The sequence below is a fragment of the Anabrus simplex genome, chromosome 2 (assembly GCF_040414725.1).
Source record: "Anabrus simplex isolate iqAnaSimp1 chromosome 2, ASM4041472v1, whole genome shotgun sequence".
Classification (NCBI taxonomy): domain Eukaryota; kingdom Metazoa; phylum Arthropoda; class Insecta; order Orthoptera; family Tettigoniidae; genus Anabrus; species Anabrus simplex.
The window spans coordinates 982,566,148-982,584,636 of NC_090266.1; the positions used below are offsets into that span (position 1 = coordinate 982,566,148).

The 18,489-nt window shown below is 40.4% G+C and overlaps 1 protein-coding gene across 12 annotated transcripts in view; it reads right to left on the reverse strand.

The window, feature by feature from the left end:
- Positions 1–18,489, reverse strand: part of AP-1gamma (adaptor protein complex 1, gamma subunit) — a 792,649-nt gene that overhangs the window by 549,655 nt on the left and 224,505 nt on the right. For all 12 annotated transcript variants that reach the window (XM_067141824.2, XM_067141823.2, XM_067141830.2 and 9 more), the window contains one exon: positions 14,927–15,073. In XM_067141824.2, the coding sequence (XP_066997925.1) occupies positions 14,927–15,073 (147 nt within the window). The remainder of the gene's footprint in view (positions 1–14,926; positions 15,074–18,489) is intronic.

Sequence of the window (18,489 nt, forward strand, 5' to 3'; positions counted from 1 at the left end):
GAATACTGGATAGTGGGCGCACTTAAGCGACTGCAGCTATCGAGCTCGGTAAAGAAGTATTAAAATTTACCTATAAGAACAATGACATTTACAGTAAGATACAAAAGTTGGAAACTAGAAAAGCAGCTGGAATTGATACGGTTTCGGGGGATATACTAAAGACAATGCATTGGGATATAGTAGCATATCTGAAGTACTTATCTGATTATTGCTTGCATGAAATAGTTATACCTAATGAATGGAGAGTTGCTATAGGAGCCCCTGTGTATAAAGGAAAGGGTGACATAAAGCTGAAAATTACAGGCCAGTCAGTTTGACATGCATTGCATGTAAGCTTTCGGAAAGCATTCTTTCCGATTATATTAGACATGTTTGCAAAATTAATAACTGGTTTCAAAGAAGGCAGTTAGGGTTTAGGAAAGGTTATTCCACTGAAGCGTAACTTGTAGGATTCCAGCTAGGTATAGCAAATATCCTGGATTCAGTAAGTCAAATGGACTGTATCGCAATTTACCTATCTAAGGCATTTGATAGGGTAGATCATGGGAGACTACTGGCAAAAATGAGTGCAGTTGGACTAGACAAAAGAGTGACTGAATGGGTGGCTATATTTCTAGAAAACAGAACTCAAAGAATTAGAGTAGGTGAAGCTTTATCTGACCCTGTAATAATTAAGAAGGAAATTCCTCAAGGCAGTATTATTGGACCTTTACGTTTTCTTATATATATATATCAATGATATTAGTAAAGAAGTGGAATCAGAGGTAAGGCTTTTTGTACAGGGTAATAAATAAGTTAAAAGATTGTGAGCGACTGCAAAATGACCCTGACAATGTTGTGAGATGGACAGTAGGCAATGGTATGATGATAAACACGGTTAAAAGTTAGGTTGTTAGTTTCACAAATAGGAGAAGTCCTTTCAGTTTTTATTATTGTATTGATGGGGTGAAAGTTCCTTTTGGGGATCATTGTAAGTACCAAGGTGTTAATATAAGGAAAGATCTTCATTGGGGTAATCACATATAAATAAAGGGGACAGATCTCTGCACATGGTTATGAGAGTATTTAGAGGTTGTAGTAAGGATGTAAAGGAGAGGGCATATAAGTCTCTGGTAAGACCCCATCTAGAGTATAGTTCCAGTGTATGGGACCCTCATCAGGATTACTTGATTCAAGAACTGGAAAAAATCCAAAGAAAAGCAGCTCGAGTTGTTCTGTGTGATTTCCAACAAAAGAGTAGTGTTACAAAAATGTTGCTAAGTTTAGGCTGGGAAGACTTGGGAGAAAGGAGACGAGCTGCTCGACTAACAAGGGAGAATTCCCTACTCGTCACCCCCGATTCAGCTCAAATGTATAGAACATGCAAGGCTTGGCTAGAAATGAAAGTACCCGAAGTGGGAACTCTAGACGGCCAAGCGTATAGAAAATAAAAATAAAAATGTTGACGCGACTCACGCACCATATAAGCCACTTACGTTAGTAGGCCCGCCGAGCAGTATTTGGCGTAGCGCTAAGAACTCGGACTGGTAATTCGATGCTCGTGATTTCGACTCCCCATGTGGAGACTGTTTTTTCTGTCAACTTTTATATTATTAATTTTCCAATTAAGTAAAGAGGCGAATAATCCATTTTATTTATTTATACGTCCGCCTCTGTAGTGTAGTGGTTAGTGTGATTAGCTGCTACCCCCAGAGGTCCAGGTTCGATTCCCGGCTCTGCTGAGAAATTTGAAAAGTGGTACGAGGACTGGAAAGGGGTCCACTCAGCCTCGGGAGGTCAACTGAGTAGAGGTGTGTTCAATTCCCACCTCAGCCACCCTGGAAGTGGTTTTCCGTGGTTTTCCACTTATCCTCCAGGCAAATGCCGGGATGGTACCTAACTTAAGGCCACGGCCGCTTCCTTCCCAATTCCTTGTCTATCCCTTCCAATCTTCCCATCCCCCCACAAGGTCCCTGTTCAGCATAGCAGGTGAGGCCGCCTGGGCGAGGTACTGGTCATCCTCCCAAGTTGTATCCCCCAACCCACAGTCTGAAGCTCCAGGACACTGCCCTTGAGGCGGTAGAGGTAGGATCCCTCGCTGAGTCCGAGGGAAAAACCGACCCTGGAGGGTAAACAGATTACGATAGAATTTATGTATACGCAAAAGGCATAGAAAAGGTAAAAATTTGGGATTTCATTGTCAGACGTTTTTCTACCTGCGCCAGGAATCTATTGTTTCCAGGAGCAACCTTCACTTGTCAGGTGAAAACGAATCTTACAGTGAAACGACTATTCTCATTTATGGCACATATCCCAAGAACGGGAGATAGCCAATAAAGGAGAAAAAAGAAGAATTTCTGTTTGAACACGTCAGGAAAGTTCACAACTCCAAATTTTCTACAATTGTGCGCTCATTAAAAAAAATGACGTCCTATATGCCTTCCGCATATAAATTAATTAATTAATTAAAATAAATGAAAAATATAAAATTGAAAAAAATTCACCACACGGGGAGTCAAACCCACGACCATCCAATTACTACTCCGCGCTCTTACCGCTACGCCACCTGCTGCTCGGCGTGCGCGTGAACTTAAGTGGGTTATACGGGAAAGGGCCCTGAATTATTTACACAATGTGTGAGATTATCCCTTAAATTCTAATGTTACAAATATTTTGAGAATAGTACATAGTTGTTGCACTTGAACCTTCTATACAATGGATTGTTGTTTCGGTTAAAAATTACACCATAAAAGTATCTTAATGAGCAAGATCTTATAATGTTCTTATTATTTTCACTTCAAATGGAAATAAAAGTTGTGATTGTAACGTATATATATCAGTGTACTAACACAATAGTTGACAATATCATTAAAAGAGTGATAATACATAGAATAGTTTATGCATATTGTGTAAATTATCTTGATCTTCCACATATTCAGGACCCTGACCTAGTTTTTATAAAAGGTTAAATTAGCTGATGATGCTTGCAAGGACAAGCGAAAACATGTACCATAACAACTATTGTAAAATAATTATATACTGCATATAAAGCCTAGGTCACACTTGGCGATATTCTCGTTGCTAGTTCTAGCTGCAAGTTCTCGCTGAGAGTAAAATCGCTACGAGAATTTATGTCACATTACAAAGACTCAAGCGAGGTAGTATATAGAGGTACAAGAAGCGATAACATCGTTTTTCTGCGTTTTAGTAGACTGGTTTGCCGAGTTTTGTGTAATTTTCGTGGTCTTTTATAATAATGCCGGCTGTTGGATTACGGAGCAATGTCATAAGACGTTTGTTGAGACTTACAGTGCATGAGGACAGTTGCGAATTATTGACAGTGTTGACAAAAGAAAGAAGAAAAAGTAAATGGGTGAGAGACCAGAGAGAAAGGAGCGGTCAGCTTGGAGTCTCCAACAGACTAATGTGCCTTTTAAGTTTTTATCTTCTTCTTGACCTCATCTAGCGTAACCGTAAATCCCAACTCGTGTAATTCACTGATCATTTTAGAGTAAACACTATCTCTACGATCTCTTTCCATGTAATCATAGGTCGAAGCGTCCCATAGGGCCTCATACGTCCGTAAAACCTCCAGAAATCTTATTATCTGATCACCTGACCACTTTATACTACTCACTTTAAATGATAACACTGGAAAGTATACTTATAAGGTGTTTTAAGCTAAAACTTCTCACTACTGTGCACTTCCTGTATCAGCGATTATGCTGTCACACAAGGCCACGAGTCGCTGCGTGATGATCACGTGACTACCTAGCAGCGAGAAAAGTTAAACATGTCCAACTCTTCTCACAGCGATTTTCCTTCTCGCTAGGCTTTCGGCGAGTAGCGACCTTTTTAATCACACTGAGTGATTTAAACAGCGAGTATTCGCTGCTAGCTGACTCGCTGCTATGAAATCGCCAAGTGTGACCTAGCCTTAAGGATTATCTAGTATTGAATAGGAGGATGATAATAAATTACTTTGTCATTTAACACTTTCCACTCAAATTATTTGTAAGTCCTGATTTCTCCCAACTTGTATTTATTTCTGTCAGCATTCCTCATGTTTTCAAACCTGGTATTAAGTACTGGTTGTAACAATATATACAGGAAGGAACTAAAAAATTAATTAATGTATGGTATTTACAGGACACAAAATCAAGTTTTTCAATTTCTTAACGGTATGTCTTGGGTGTGTGGAAGCATTCAAAGCAAATGCCTGGATGGAGCCCTGCTTGCTAATCCAACCAGTCTTCACTAAAATAATCCTGCATTTCTGCCTTGTTCATTCCCATGTTGATAATTATACCAGTAAATGCCTTCAGCTCTTCTAATGTCAGAGCATTCTGAGAAAACCAGATAGATCTCTTCTGAAGCAGAGTATTTTGCTGTATTTTCATTTCGGCAAATTTGTTTGTCTCATGGACAATAGAACTTATCAATTGATCGGTAAAAAATAGCTCCCAGTACTCTAGATTTATTTTAGGTCTATTGCCACAACTTACGAATCCACTGACTAATCTGTAAAGAAATTTGACTAATCCTGCATCACCCGTTCTCCGCGATCTCCAAGATATGTTGGAGGTCAGCACTGTATGACTGGGACCGGGTCGAGTCACAATACTATCGCCTCCTCCATGAATTCTTGCGACGCTGATATCCATATCGTCATTTGAATCGCTAATGGATATATCACTTTCATAGCCAGATTCAAAATTTTCATCACTTTCATGGTCACTATCATAAAAATCAGCTGAAATAGATACAAGAATCAGCTTCGGTCAGACTGTGCGCCGCCATGTTGCTTCACATGACTGCTTTCCATTGTCAAGGAAATGGAGCAATTTTGTGAAGCAAAGAGAAACTAAAACACACCTATTTGGTTTCTTTCGGTTTCCGGAAGGGACCAGCACTTACAAAACTAAGTACAAAAGCCCTGGCATTCCAGGTAACCTGGCAACGAACGGCGAAACATTGTGTCGACACAAGGTCGACACACGAGCGGAAAGGGTTAACAAATAAGTGGTATTTTCTGAGCTGTCAGTGGTGAGATGGCGTGGAATGACATTAGTAGACAAATAAGTTTGGGTGGTGTCTTGAAAAGTAGGAAAGATCACAATATGAAGATAATGCTGGAATTCAAGAGGACAAATTGGGGCAAATATTCATTTATAGGAAGGGGCGTTAGGGATTGGAATAACTTACCAAGGGAGATGTTCAATACAATCATTGAAGAAAAGGCTAGGAAAACAACAGACAGGGAATCTGCCACCTGGGCAACTGCCCTAAATGCAGATCAGTAGTGAATGAGTGACATTAAATTCGAATATGTTTACCATTACTTAGATGATAATATTTATTCAGAAACTTCAAACGGACATCTAGCCAAACTAAAGGAAGCACTCAAACGCTTTCGTAAAGCAGATTTGATGGTTAAGCTGCTAAAAGTATCCTTTGCTAAGCCATCAATGTTTTTCTTGGAGCATAAAGTTTCCCCCGATGGAGTTTCGGTAGATTAATCTAGAACTCCAGCTATCCGTAATTTCAAGCCTCCCAAAGATGTTAAAGGTGTGGGTGGCTAGGTTCATTGCTATGGTGAACTTTTTAAGAAAATTTATTTCAAACTTCGCTAACCGGCAACACCCCTTAATCTTCTTTACGAGGAAGATGTCGAATTCGAATGGGGTCCTTCTCAATAATCCACTTTCGAGGATCCCAAATTAGCCCTCTGCAATGCCCCGGTCTGAGCTATGCTGGATTTTTCCAGCAAGTTCACAGTGCAGACCGACGCATCTTCGCCTACTGTCGCTGTGGTTCTTCTACAGGAATCTGAACTCGGAAAGCGGCCCATTGCCTATGTTTTTCGTACCTTGTCACCTACACAGGCAAATTTTCCATATATGAACTAGAGGGACACACTGTACTTTTGTCCTTAGAAAAATTCCGTCTTTATCTAGAGCAAGTCAAGTTCGAACTAGAGACCAATAATCAGGCTCTCTATTGGGCACTTGCTAGGCCCCGTCATACTGGGTGAATTAATTGCTAGGCAATTAGAATTTCTGCATTCAAGTTTGAGGTGCGGCACATTCGTGGCTCTGAGAATGTGGTCACAAATGGGTTAAGTAGGACGTTTTCTAGTGATCCCATAAGTTCTTCTGATTTTGAGGAAGGCCCTCCGCCTTCTCTCCCCACACCTTCTGGTGTAAGTGCCATCCTTACTGATGTCCATATGTTATACCACGATATTGCTAAATATCAATCCCATCAAGAAACCCTTTCTTCTGGGGAACATGTTGTCCCTTATGCGCTGAGGAATGGGGTCCTGTGATGCCCATCAAGGCACGGCCAAAAGATGAAAGATGAAAATTGTGGTCCACCCATTCTAGTACCTATGATCTTTAAATATTACCATGAGAGCCCATTAGGGGGCATCTGGGCACTTTTACCGGTTTTTGTGGTAAAAAAAAAACCATGTAATTTTCAAGGGAAATTCATTTTTTGTTTATTCAAAATATTGGCCATCACCTCCTACACAATTCGTCCATCTTTCAGGTAAGTTATGAATACCATGCCAGAATAACTGCTTGTCTTTTGTAGCAAACCATTCTTCGAGCTATTTTTCAACTTCCTCGAAATTGCTGAAGTGCTGCTCTGCGAGGAAGTGCCCCATTGATGCGAAGAGGTGATAGATGGTGCCAGTTCGGGGCAGTACGGCAGGTGCAGAAGGATGTCCCATCAAAGTGATTTCAAGGTGTCTTTCACTGGTTTTGCTGTGTGAGACGGCGCATTGCCGTGTAACAAAATCACTTTGCCATGTCTTCTGGCCCATTCCGGTCATCTTTCGATCAATGTGTGATTTATATTAATAATTTGTTGGCGATAGCATTGTGCATTAATGGCTTCACCGTGCTTCAATAGTTCATAATACACAATACCGCTCTCGTCCCACCAAACACAAAAAATGATCTTCTTATAAAAGTGATGAGGCCTTGGTGTTGAAGGACCTGCTTCGCCAGGTGACAGACACGATTTTCTCTGCTTCGGGTTTTCAAAATAAATCCGTTTTTCGTCACAATTCGGTACAGAAATTATTTTCTTTCAAGGCGTTGAAGAAGCATTTCACAAGTGACTTTGCGATTTTCCATTTACCGTTCATTCAAATCGTATGGGAACCATTTACCGAATTTATTGATCTTGCCCATTGCTCGTAAACATCAGCTGACTGTTTCTTGTGATACATTTAATGCTTGTGCCAATTGCTGTTGTGTCCGAGTTGGGTCATCATCCAGTCTTTCACATCGAAATCACCATGTTTAAATCGTCGAAACCATGTCTCACATGTTCTAATTGATGGAGCGTGTTCATCATATGTTTCTACCATCAAATGACAGCTTTCCATAGATTTTTTCTTTTTCATGCACAAACGTTGACATGATCACTGAATGATACAACAGAGACGCTGACGCAGGTGTAATATACTGATAACTTGCTGATAACTTGAAAACAATATTGTTCAACCCACAGGTAAATAATGCCAATATTGAGCTTGAATAATAATTATTATTATTATTATTATTATTATTATTATTATTATTATTATTATTATTATTATTGACTTGTGAGGTGTGGCTATGAAGTGATGATGATGATGATGCTTGTTGTTTAAAGGGGCCTAACATCGAGGTCATCGGCCCCTAATGGTACGAAATGAAATAACAAAAACTGCAAATTCATCCACTGACCAAAATAAAGAAAATGTCATGAAGAATGAATGGATGGACATGAACCCAACAAAAACAAACAAAAACAGTGGATCAGACTCAAAAAGAAGGAAGTTAATTAGAGTATTACTGACCAAAGGACCATTTATAAAGCACAATGATGCTTGATGTCTGAAGGTGTGCTAAATTCACATCTAAGGCCCCACAGAATGGTACATGTCGCGAGTAAAGTAGAACCATGGTATTTGTCATTTTGGGGTACTGATCAAAAGTGGCGAAGACTCACGGTGTTCCACACAAGATGGTACTACTTACAAGTATTGCAATTCGTACAGGGAACGCAGACCTATGGTGTTTCTCACACAATGGCGCAACTCATAGCCAACGCAAACCAGTAAGGCTCCTCACCTAGGTGTACTAGTCACGGGCGCCGGTATTCCTGTGGTTATTATTTATTTAGCGTATGGCTTATACAGACATAATCAGTAATATACATATATACATATTTACAGCTGAGAAACAAAGCAACTTGTGCTTCATAATTGAATGTCTAATTCTTCGATCCAGCGTGCAGCATCCGGAGTTAACAGCAGGAAGTCACCCTCATCACCGTGATAGGCTCGAATCCTATATTACCTGACGATATGACGAACAGTCTGGTGTGGAGCTCCACAGTCACAGTCTGGATTAGGTAGCTTTTCCCCCTTATGGAGAGCGGCTCTGCACCGATCATGTCCTGTTCTGATTCTATTCAGGGCAGTCCAGGTCTTGCGTGGTAGGTGGGATCCACTTGGAAGTCTGGGTACCAATCACAGGCAACGCTGACCCATGATGCCGCTCATATAGCGGTAGAACTCACAGGCTACGCCCAGACCCGCGGTGTTGCTCACATGGGTACGACGCACGGGTACTGGAAACCACCAGGCCAGGCTTTTTACTGCAACTAATCACAAACCTATTTCGTACCAATTTAGTGATACTACTCGCAAGTACATGCAACCCATGGTGTTCCCCGCATGATGGTACGAATCAAGAGTAGTTTCATGGTTCTAATTCAATCATCCCTTGGTCGCCCCTTGTAGTCGCCTCTTACGACAGGCAGGGGATTCCGCGGGTGCATTCTACATGTGCGTCCCCCATCCGCAGGGGGTAGTGTGTTTGGTCCGCGAGAGGTATTTTATTTCCCTCAAGTCCGCCGGCAAGCCGGTTAGGACCCCCCTATCCGCCACCTGGGACGCACCACGTGGGAGTATCACCTCTACCCCTGCTACGCCTGCGTAGCAGGTTCGTGGTGGCTATGGAGTGTTCACATCCATTTAGTATTATTATTTCTAGACAATCATATTATTTGTGAGGTTATGTCATGAAATATGTGCTGTGTATGAGTTCGGTTGATGTAAGAACCCGTAATTAATAGTATATAAATTATTATTACCTGTATATATGATGTATATATTGTGCAACACACCGTAATATCTTAACCTTCTTTACATTATAATTAGGCTATTGGAAAACCTCAAATTTCAAAGATATGCCTGGCCAGGCAACATATATATAAGGAGGCAGTCTAGATGGTGGAGTGGAGTTCTTGTTTAGTTGCAGTTGTTTTTGTGAGCTCGTGGTGTGGTTCTGATGACATGTTACTGTAACAGCCAAATATTTTTCAAGATAGCAGTCGCATTCTTCTTCTTCTTCTTATTCTTCTTCTTCTTCTTCTTCCGTAGTCGTGTTTTGTTTATGATGGTAGTTGATTAAGTTTTGTGTGTTAAATGTGAAAATAACAGTCTGTAAATAAATAAGTGTACGCAACTGACAGCATTCTGTGGGAGTCTTTGTGGATACACCAACGCTAGTGTTTGGCGGACTTAACTTGTGTGTGTTGGTAGGGTAATGTCAGACGAACAAACTGACGTATGTGCGAAATTCATATGCTGCGCACTGTTCGCTGGCGCCATCTCTTAGTGAAACCGGAAAAGACTTATGCATACACCTGGTAAAACTAGAAAGAAAATAAGGGAGCTGTTCATCTGGAATGCCATGGACAATGAAATTAAAGAAATGGATAAGGCATGTAAAACTTGTCTGATTAGCAAGTCCCCATTATCTATCAAAGTAGGGTTGTTATCACACAAAGCTTCCAGGGCCATGTAGTGATTGTATATCAATTATGTGGGACCCTTCCCGCAATCAAAAGGGAACGACAATAAATTCTTTCTTGGGTGGGTGGGTGGTTGGTTTTACCCGACTTTCATGGTTGTTTCCTACTAGGCTTGCCACTGCACAAACTACCAGTCCTTGCCTCAATTCTATATTTTCAGATGTTTAGCCTCCTCTTTTGGAATTGAATATTGCCTCAAGAGCTTCACAGTGGCGTTTGACACACGAGTGGTAGGGTCACATAAGCTCTGTCTGTAAACAGGCTCTTACAATATAGCCGGTATCTTATTCTTATACTCGTCAGTGTCCATAACCACCGACCCCGGGGGACACAGTGTCACCTAGATTATATGAACTTCCTAAGATCCATAAAGATGATGTTCCTCTCAAAGCGACTGTTAGTGCGATAGGTTCTCCTACATATGCTCGGGCAAAATACCTAAGCAAATTGCTTCAGCCACATATAGGACCCTCGGGATTTCGTCGACAAGTTGTCAACCATAACCCTTCAACCAAATGCACTTTTGGTGAGTTTTGATGTGGAGTCCTTGTTCACTAAAGTGCCGAGTGACTCAGTCATGTCTCTCATCAAACATTTGTTCCCTGAGGACATTAATAAGCCATTTTACCACTGCATGACTTCCAGATATTTCTTGTGGGGTTGGAATTTTTAAGAACAAACGGACGGAGTGGCTATGGGGAGCCCACATTCGCCCGTAGTGGCTAATTTCTTTATGGAGCATTTTGAGGAGGAGGCTACTGCTTCGGTGCCCGTCAAAACCTATGATTTAGTGGAGGAATGTTGATGATACATTTGTGGTCTGGACAGAAGGTCCTGAGAAAACTTCATCCATTTCTAAACCACCTAAATCAAAAACATCCTTCAATTAAATTCACTATGGAGATGGAGTCTGAGGGATGCCTACATTTCTTGGATATTCTATTAGAAAGAAACTGGACGGCTCCTTAGGAAATCAATTTAAGATTATCAAAATTTTATTAGTCAACCTATTCAATACAAATGATATTTGCAAAGTTAGGACTTCCATCCTATTAAACTAAGGTCTAAAGGGACATGTTTCGCCCTTTAGCATGAGTGTAAAACGGCTGATGATGCCCTTTTAAAGGGCGAAACATGTCCCTTTAGACCTTAGTTTAATAGGATGTAAGTCCTAACTTTGCAAATATCATTTGTATTGAATAGGTTGACTAATAAAATTTTGATAATCTTAAATTGATGTACATTTTCAATACAGACCAAATATGAAGTTTGTAACATGTAATCCTTAGGAAATACCGTCTAATGTAAGCTTACCCACACAAATCGCTATCTTCATGCAGATTCTCACCACCATCCAGCACAAAAACAACACATTCTCACGACACTCACCAAGAGCAATCAACACGTAGATGACTTGCAATACTCACCAAGAGGGCAAGACAAATTTGTGAGCCATCACATATCCAGGTGGAGATGGACACACACCAAGTCACGTTCAAGTAATGGTTACAGCGATTTGCAGATTCATAGAGCCCTACATCCCAGAGAAACGACCAAGCAAAGCTCACAGAAGGAAGAAGTGAAAGGAACTGACTACCTGCCTTACATTCACAACACCACAGATCAAATTGCCAAGGTCCTCCCCCCAAAAAAATTTTAAAAAATATAAAGACAGTGTTTGGCCCAGTCACTAAAATTGCTCACAGTCTAAGTAAAACCAAGGACAAACTTTTCCCACTTTTACATCCTGGGGTTTACGAAATTCTCTGTACTTGCTGTAAGGTATACATTAGCCAAACATGCCGGTCCAATGGTACACGTATCAAGGAAAATGAACGAAATATTCATCTCAACTAGCCAGACAAATCAGCAATAGCTGAGCACGCTCTATCGTAGGGTCATGATGTTGTGTTCCAAATTGCTCGAGTTCTTATCCACACTAGACACTACAGGTCAAGGATTGTACGGGAAGCTGTGGAAATACGTAGAAATCCTAACAATTTCAACAGGGACACTGGCTATCAATTAAGTAATATGTGCCTGCCAGCAATTAAAGACATACACAGGTAGTTCCCTGCCTTGTCCCTTCACTATTGTTATTTAGTTTCGGTATTTTCCAAACATGTACGTTTCTTGTTGCCAGATGTTTCACTCCAGGCTTAGGCCAATGTCATACTTTCATATGTGTATACACCTGTTATGTTATGTGACCCTCTCAGACTGATTCTGATGGTTCCGTCAGCTTTCGCTTCGAACGCTAGCACTGTACAGCGTCCGGTGAGCTATCTGGTGATGAATGAACATACCACTTCCACTTCTATTACAACGTCTAAATTCAAACCTCATGGTTTGAGAAGCCTTTCTCGTGAACAGTCGAGATTTTCTTCTGAAGGCACAGAGAGGAAGTTCCCTGCGAAACGTAAAGAATTTCACCTTATTTTCTTAACACGGCATAAGCCCAAAAGCCTATATCATGTCTATAGAGATTTAAGTGGATAATGAATTTCTAACCCACAGTTCTGGGATCACGTAACAAAGGAAACCAATGCTTATATCTGTAAATATCTTGCATCTTTGCCAAATTCCCCTCAAACTCGCAAAATTCCCTTGACGCATCAGGGTTGATACTGGCTACTACCCATCAAAAATGGCTCCTTCTCAAAAGAAATTAGAGCCACCCAGGCAATGCAGAGTTGTGCAGCATGGGAACTCTTCAAACATACCTCATTAGAGTGCCTAAAATGAGAGGCTGCGTTGTATGTTGACACCTGTTATTTTAATGTTCCATACACAAAAAGACTTCTCCAAACAATAAATATATGGTGCAATGCAAAAAAGTTGTTTATATGTGTTTAACATCCATGTACCTATACAGCCATATGCATTTCCTTAAAATATCTTTAAAAAAAAAAAAAATTAATAATAATAATAATAATAATAATAATAATATTAATAATAATATGTAAGAGCACATTTTTTTCCAAAAAACTAGTAGGTCAAAGAGTTAACTTCTTGTTCCAACCACATGAACACTCCCCCTCCTGCAATTTCTATTAAACACTCCAGTTACGTGAGAAAACGTCCGCATCCATATCGTCGCTTCTCAGTCACGAATCACCTCCCATTTCTGTATCTGCTAAATAAATACAGGGTATCCCAAGAGGAATGGTCAATACTAAGGAATGTTTTTTTTCTTCTTACAAGTTGCTTTACGTCACACCGACAAAGATAGGTCTTGTGACGATAGAACAGGAAAGGGCTAGGAGTGGGAAGGAAGCAGCTGTGGCCTTAATTAAGGTACAGCCCCAGAATTTGCGTGGTATGAAAATGGGAAACCATCCATCTTCCAGGCTGCCGACAGTGGGGCCCGAACCCACTATCTCCCGAATACTAGATACTGGCCGCCCTTGAGTGACTGCAGCTATCAAGATCGGTAATATTCAAGGATATGAGGGATATAATAATTTGAAGCAAAAAGCTTCATTTGGACATACGCCCTATTCCAAATGGTTTCTAAGATGTTAACACATTTAATGTAGGCTACATTTGTTTTTGGGCTAGTCGCACGCACGTATGTGTTTTACCCACCCAACCTCTTCGACGTTTTATTCTAGCCCAACCTATCTCCTTGCTTTCCTCTTTGCTCGGGATGTCTTTCAGCCACTAAACTAGCCTGTTGAACATGCAGTTGTATATGGTGTGTTGTGAATGGATGAAGTAGTGCGAGGTATTGAGAGTGTATCAAAGAGAAGAATCTGTTTACTGTGTTTGTACACGCGCTGCCTTAAATGCCACACATCTACACTAATGAAGAATATGAAATATGGTGTATGTTTATTGCTTCTACTATGGTAGTGCTCCTGCTGCTGTCGAGGAATACCGTAGGCGCTTCCCAGCACATCAAATTCCTGATCGTAGAGCGTTCACTATAGTTTTTAGCACACTGCATGAAACAGGCATTTTTCCAAGTACCCATTTTTCTTCTGAACATATAATTCAACAATGTGTGCAGGAACAGCAACACATTGTTGAAATGGTGCAGTGTAGTCGTACTATCAGCACATGGCGACTTTCTGCACATATCGGTGTCCCACGAACATGTGTATGCAAACATTACATGTGGAGAACTTGTACCGATTTCAAAACATCAAAGAGGTTGGGTGGGTAAAGCACATACATGTGTGCCACTAGCCCAAAAACAAATGTACTTTAAATGTGTTCCATCTCAGAAACCATTTGAAATAGGATCATATGAAACAGTTTGCTTCAAATGATCTTTCCTGTCATATTCCTGAATATCGACCATTCCCCCCTTGGTGAATTACTTAATATTATTCATTTCTTTACAATACTTCTACAATTTAACTCTAAAATATCCAAAGGTGAGAAAGCGACCAGATTTAGAAAGCCAAGAATAACATACAAGAGGTTCTGTCGCACCGACGAAGTGCCACCTAATAATCTGCAGGCATCTGAGTTGAGCAACGGTTGCTTGGTAGGCCCATTACTGCTGTTGTGCAATAGAATGTGTTTCTTTTTCTGACTTCTAAAAATCATATATTCATAAACATTCAAATCTCTTTACAGAGTCCACATGTTTGTATGAAATGTAGTGACATTAGATTTATTTAATGCTTAAAATTTTCAAAGACACTTGAATTATTTCCACGTCTCGTATGTGTAGAATTTCTAATGCTTGACTGCAGTCTTCACAAATAATAATCACAGTGAAATCTAAACCCTACTGATGGACAGAAGAAAAAAAAAAAAAAAAAACATGTTCCCCTTTTTCATATCCAATACTTTTGCTACTGTGTTGACAACATTTGTTAGCATACTTACCACATAAATATTATGATTAAAATTATGTAAGAGATGGATTCAATTTATTGTGAAGTTTCAAGGAAAAAAGTAGAATCTAATCTATAAATCTAATCTTTAATCTATAATGAATATTAATTTAAACATTTTCTTAGAATTTAATTTACTGTTATTTGTATAATGTTTCAGTGCATATTCTCTTACATTGTATACTGAATGTATAAGAAAAGAATAAACAACCACTAACTTCTTCAAACAATTGGTGATTAGAAGATGCACATCTTGTCGTTCATCCAGCAACAACATGGCCCCTAGATAGCCAATACGTTTGTCAGTAAAGCGTGGAGATGCAATCAATTTCAGGCATTCCAGCTGACCAAAATGGGCAGGGTACCTACAATGGGAACATTTAACATTAAAATTCAGAACTACTAAGAAAAACAGAGTATGTCGCCCACTCAGAAATGTACAATATTTTTGCACATCAGGAGGAATAAATAAAAGGTAAATTCATACACATGCACTTGTTACAGATATAAAACTTCAGATTTTTTTTTTTTACAACCTGCTTTACGTCGCACCAACACAGGTAGATCTTATTGCGATGATGGGATTTGGAAAGGGCTAGGAGTGAGAAGGAAGCAGCCTTGGCCTTAATTAAGGTACAGCCCCAACATTTGCCTGGTGTGAAAATGAGAAACCACATAAAACCATGTTCAGGACTGCCAACAGTGGGGCTTGAACACACTTTCCCCCAAATGCAAGCTCATTGCTGCACACCCCTAACCGCACAGCCAACTCGCCCAGTAGAAATTTTCGAAGCCCTTTCTCTGACAAGAGCTTCCAGTTGCGTGGACAACAGCTATCAAAATAGTGATTTTCTCCATGAACCTTTTTCACAATTATTTTTAGTCCTCCAGTATCTTCTGCAATAATTGAAGTATCAAGCAATACACTACATTCACAGCCTGTAGAGATGCCAACCTTTGAAGAAGGCTATCTAATATTTTCATAATGGACAGCACTCACAAAGCTCATTCACTCCTGGGATTAGGAGTTGAGACTCAGTCACATAAATGTGTTATACCATACTAATTGCCTTTAATATTCTGCATATGAAACAAGTGACAGAAAAAAGAAATAAAAATGGAGATTTCTGCAATGTACGCTGTTAAACTTACTCTTGTGACAAACTGTGTTATAAGAAAAGGATTTTATTTTCTGTGCCAGAGGTGCACTAAGTGTGTCAGTGTTTAAGTTTGGTATAAATTCAGTTTTATATTTCCTTATATGTCTACCCCTTTGTCCTGTTTCCTTACTCAGGGTTGGGGATGAGTTGGGATGAAATTTTGTAGCATATTTTGTATGACTATATGCCCTACCTATCAGAAACCTCAGTTGAGGAACTAATGAATATGAAATGAATGCTGGTGAATGAAACTGGGAAAGGAGGTGGAAGGAATCAGCTATCAGGGAGCAAAGAATATGGGAGATGCCTTGGAGCTCTGAGAGTGAAACCCAATGACAGTGGTCTACATAGGCTTGAGAATGCATGCCGTTTTTTGATGGTCAAATCTATCACAGCTCATTGAAGTGAATACGGTGAACACAAATTGTAATTGCGAGAATTTTCAGATGCAAACACTGTATGACATGCTAAAGCGTAAAAGAGATATTAATATTTAGTTGATGTTGTAGCTCTTACAATGTAGTGTTGTGCATACGGTTGCACAAATCGGAAATCTAAAAATATTCCTGGAATAACATTTCACAGGTAAGATTCTAAGTATGGCTTGTGATATGTAGTACAGTATATTATATTACCTTCATTGTGAATGTGCTAGTATTTCAGAGTCTCAGAAGCACCGTCCACTTTTCGTAAGAATTTTTAGGTTAGACTTATTGTTTATCGTCAATTTTTCCTGAGGTTTCCTGTTAAAGAAAGGAGAGCAGAGTGGACTAACGCCATTAGAAGGGAAAATTGGATGCCTTCTCCTTACACCAGAATATGTTCAGCACATTTCAAATAGGAATTGTTCGATCGGTCCCTGAAGAAAGTTGTTTTGAAGGAGAATGCAGTACCTGCTATTTCTGAAGCATTCCCTTCTTACCTACAGAATTAGAGCACTCGAGGCCTAGGGAGCTTTTCATTTTCACGCCCTTTGTGGCGCTTGTCTTCTTTTAGCCAATACCTTCATTTTTTGAAGTGTCGGATCCCTTCCATTTTCCTCCTAATTAGTGTTAATAGAGGATGGCTGATCGGTTGTACTTCCTAAAACAATAATCACTTCCACCACCTCTATAATATGTATCCCCCTATAGAAGAGGAGGGTAGAATAAGGCCCATGGTATCCCCTGCCTGTCATAAAAGTCCCTGTGGAGGTGGGGGTAGTAGAACACACACAGTATCAGATGCTTTTCATAAGAGGTGACTGAAAGGGGCCCCAGGAGCTCTCAATTTGGGAGCATGGGTTGGCAACCATGGGGTCCTTAGCTGAGTCCTGGCATTGCTTCCATTTACTTGTGCCAGGCAAATTTTATTCTATCATGTCTGACCCCTGATTATCAATTCTTGTTCTTTCCCGACCCCGAGCCTATAAAAGGATTCGAGGGCTAGGGAGTCTTTCATTTTCCCGCCCTTCATGGCCCTCGTCTTTCTTTGGCCGATAATATCTTCATTTATCTCTGCTTAATGTTAACCGAGGAAGGTTGCTTAGGCGTACTCCCTCTTAAAACAATAATCACCACCACGTGTCGTAAAAGGCGATTAAGGGAGCCTAAGGGGCTCTTACCTCCGGAGTGTGGTTTGGCTGGATGAAAAATTCTAAGTTCCCATGGAGGGAATTAGATATTTTTCACCAATAGAGCATGTCAAAAACAGATCAGATGTAAGGCTTTTCAGGCGTTTGCTCTATTAACCAGCATCATGTCATGCTCTATTGGTGAAAAATATATAATTCCCTCCATGGGAACTTAGAATTTTCCATTTGGAATTGCTAGGCGGGCAATACTTCGTGGAGATTTATCTCCCGTATGCAGTTATCAGACTGTACCTCTTATAATGGGCTTCTTATAAGCTCACCTGCATACACCCCAGCGTCAGTGGGTAGGGTCCGACACATCCCACTCTGATGAGTCTAGTGTCAGACCTAAGACGAAACGCTGGTTAATAGAGCAAACGCCTGAAAAGCCTTACATTTAATATGTTTTTGTGTGGTTTTGCGTTGAAGTGGCCTAAGGGGCTCTTAACTTTAGAGTGTGGGTTGGCGTCCAAGGGGCCCTTAGCTGAGTCCTGCATTCTTTCCATTTGTGTTAGAGGATGGTTTACTTTATGGTTGTACTTCCTATTAAAACAGTAATCACCACCACCACCGCTCCAAAATATGTAGTAAGCAATGTTGCTTAAGTCCAGTGTAGTGATTTATTGTGCATTCCCCTAAAGCATTCAGACTGCGGAATGCCCTTATTGTCCAGCCCCGCGGTGTAGGGGGAAATGCGTCCACCTGTCACCCAGCGGCCCCGGGTTTGATTCCCGGCCGGGTCAGGGTTTTTTAATTGTAAATGATTAATATCCTTGGCCTGGGGACTGGGTGTTTGTATCGTCCTTAACAGTCCTTTCCTCACATTCAACACACTACACTTCTGCAATTCCACTTATACACAGGTTCCTATCATAAACGTAGTGGCAAAAGATCTACAGAGGTCGACGCCACGAACGGATCTTTTAAATGCCCTTATTAATAGCCTACTCCTTATCTTTACTGATATCTGGTGAAGATATGCATTGCCTGTTTTTAAGATACTTGGTTT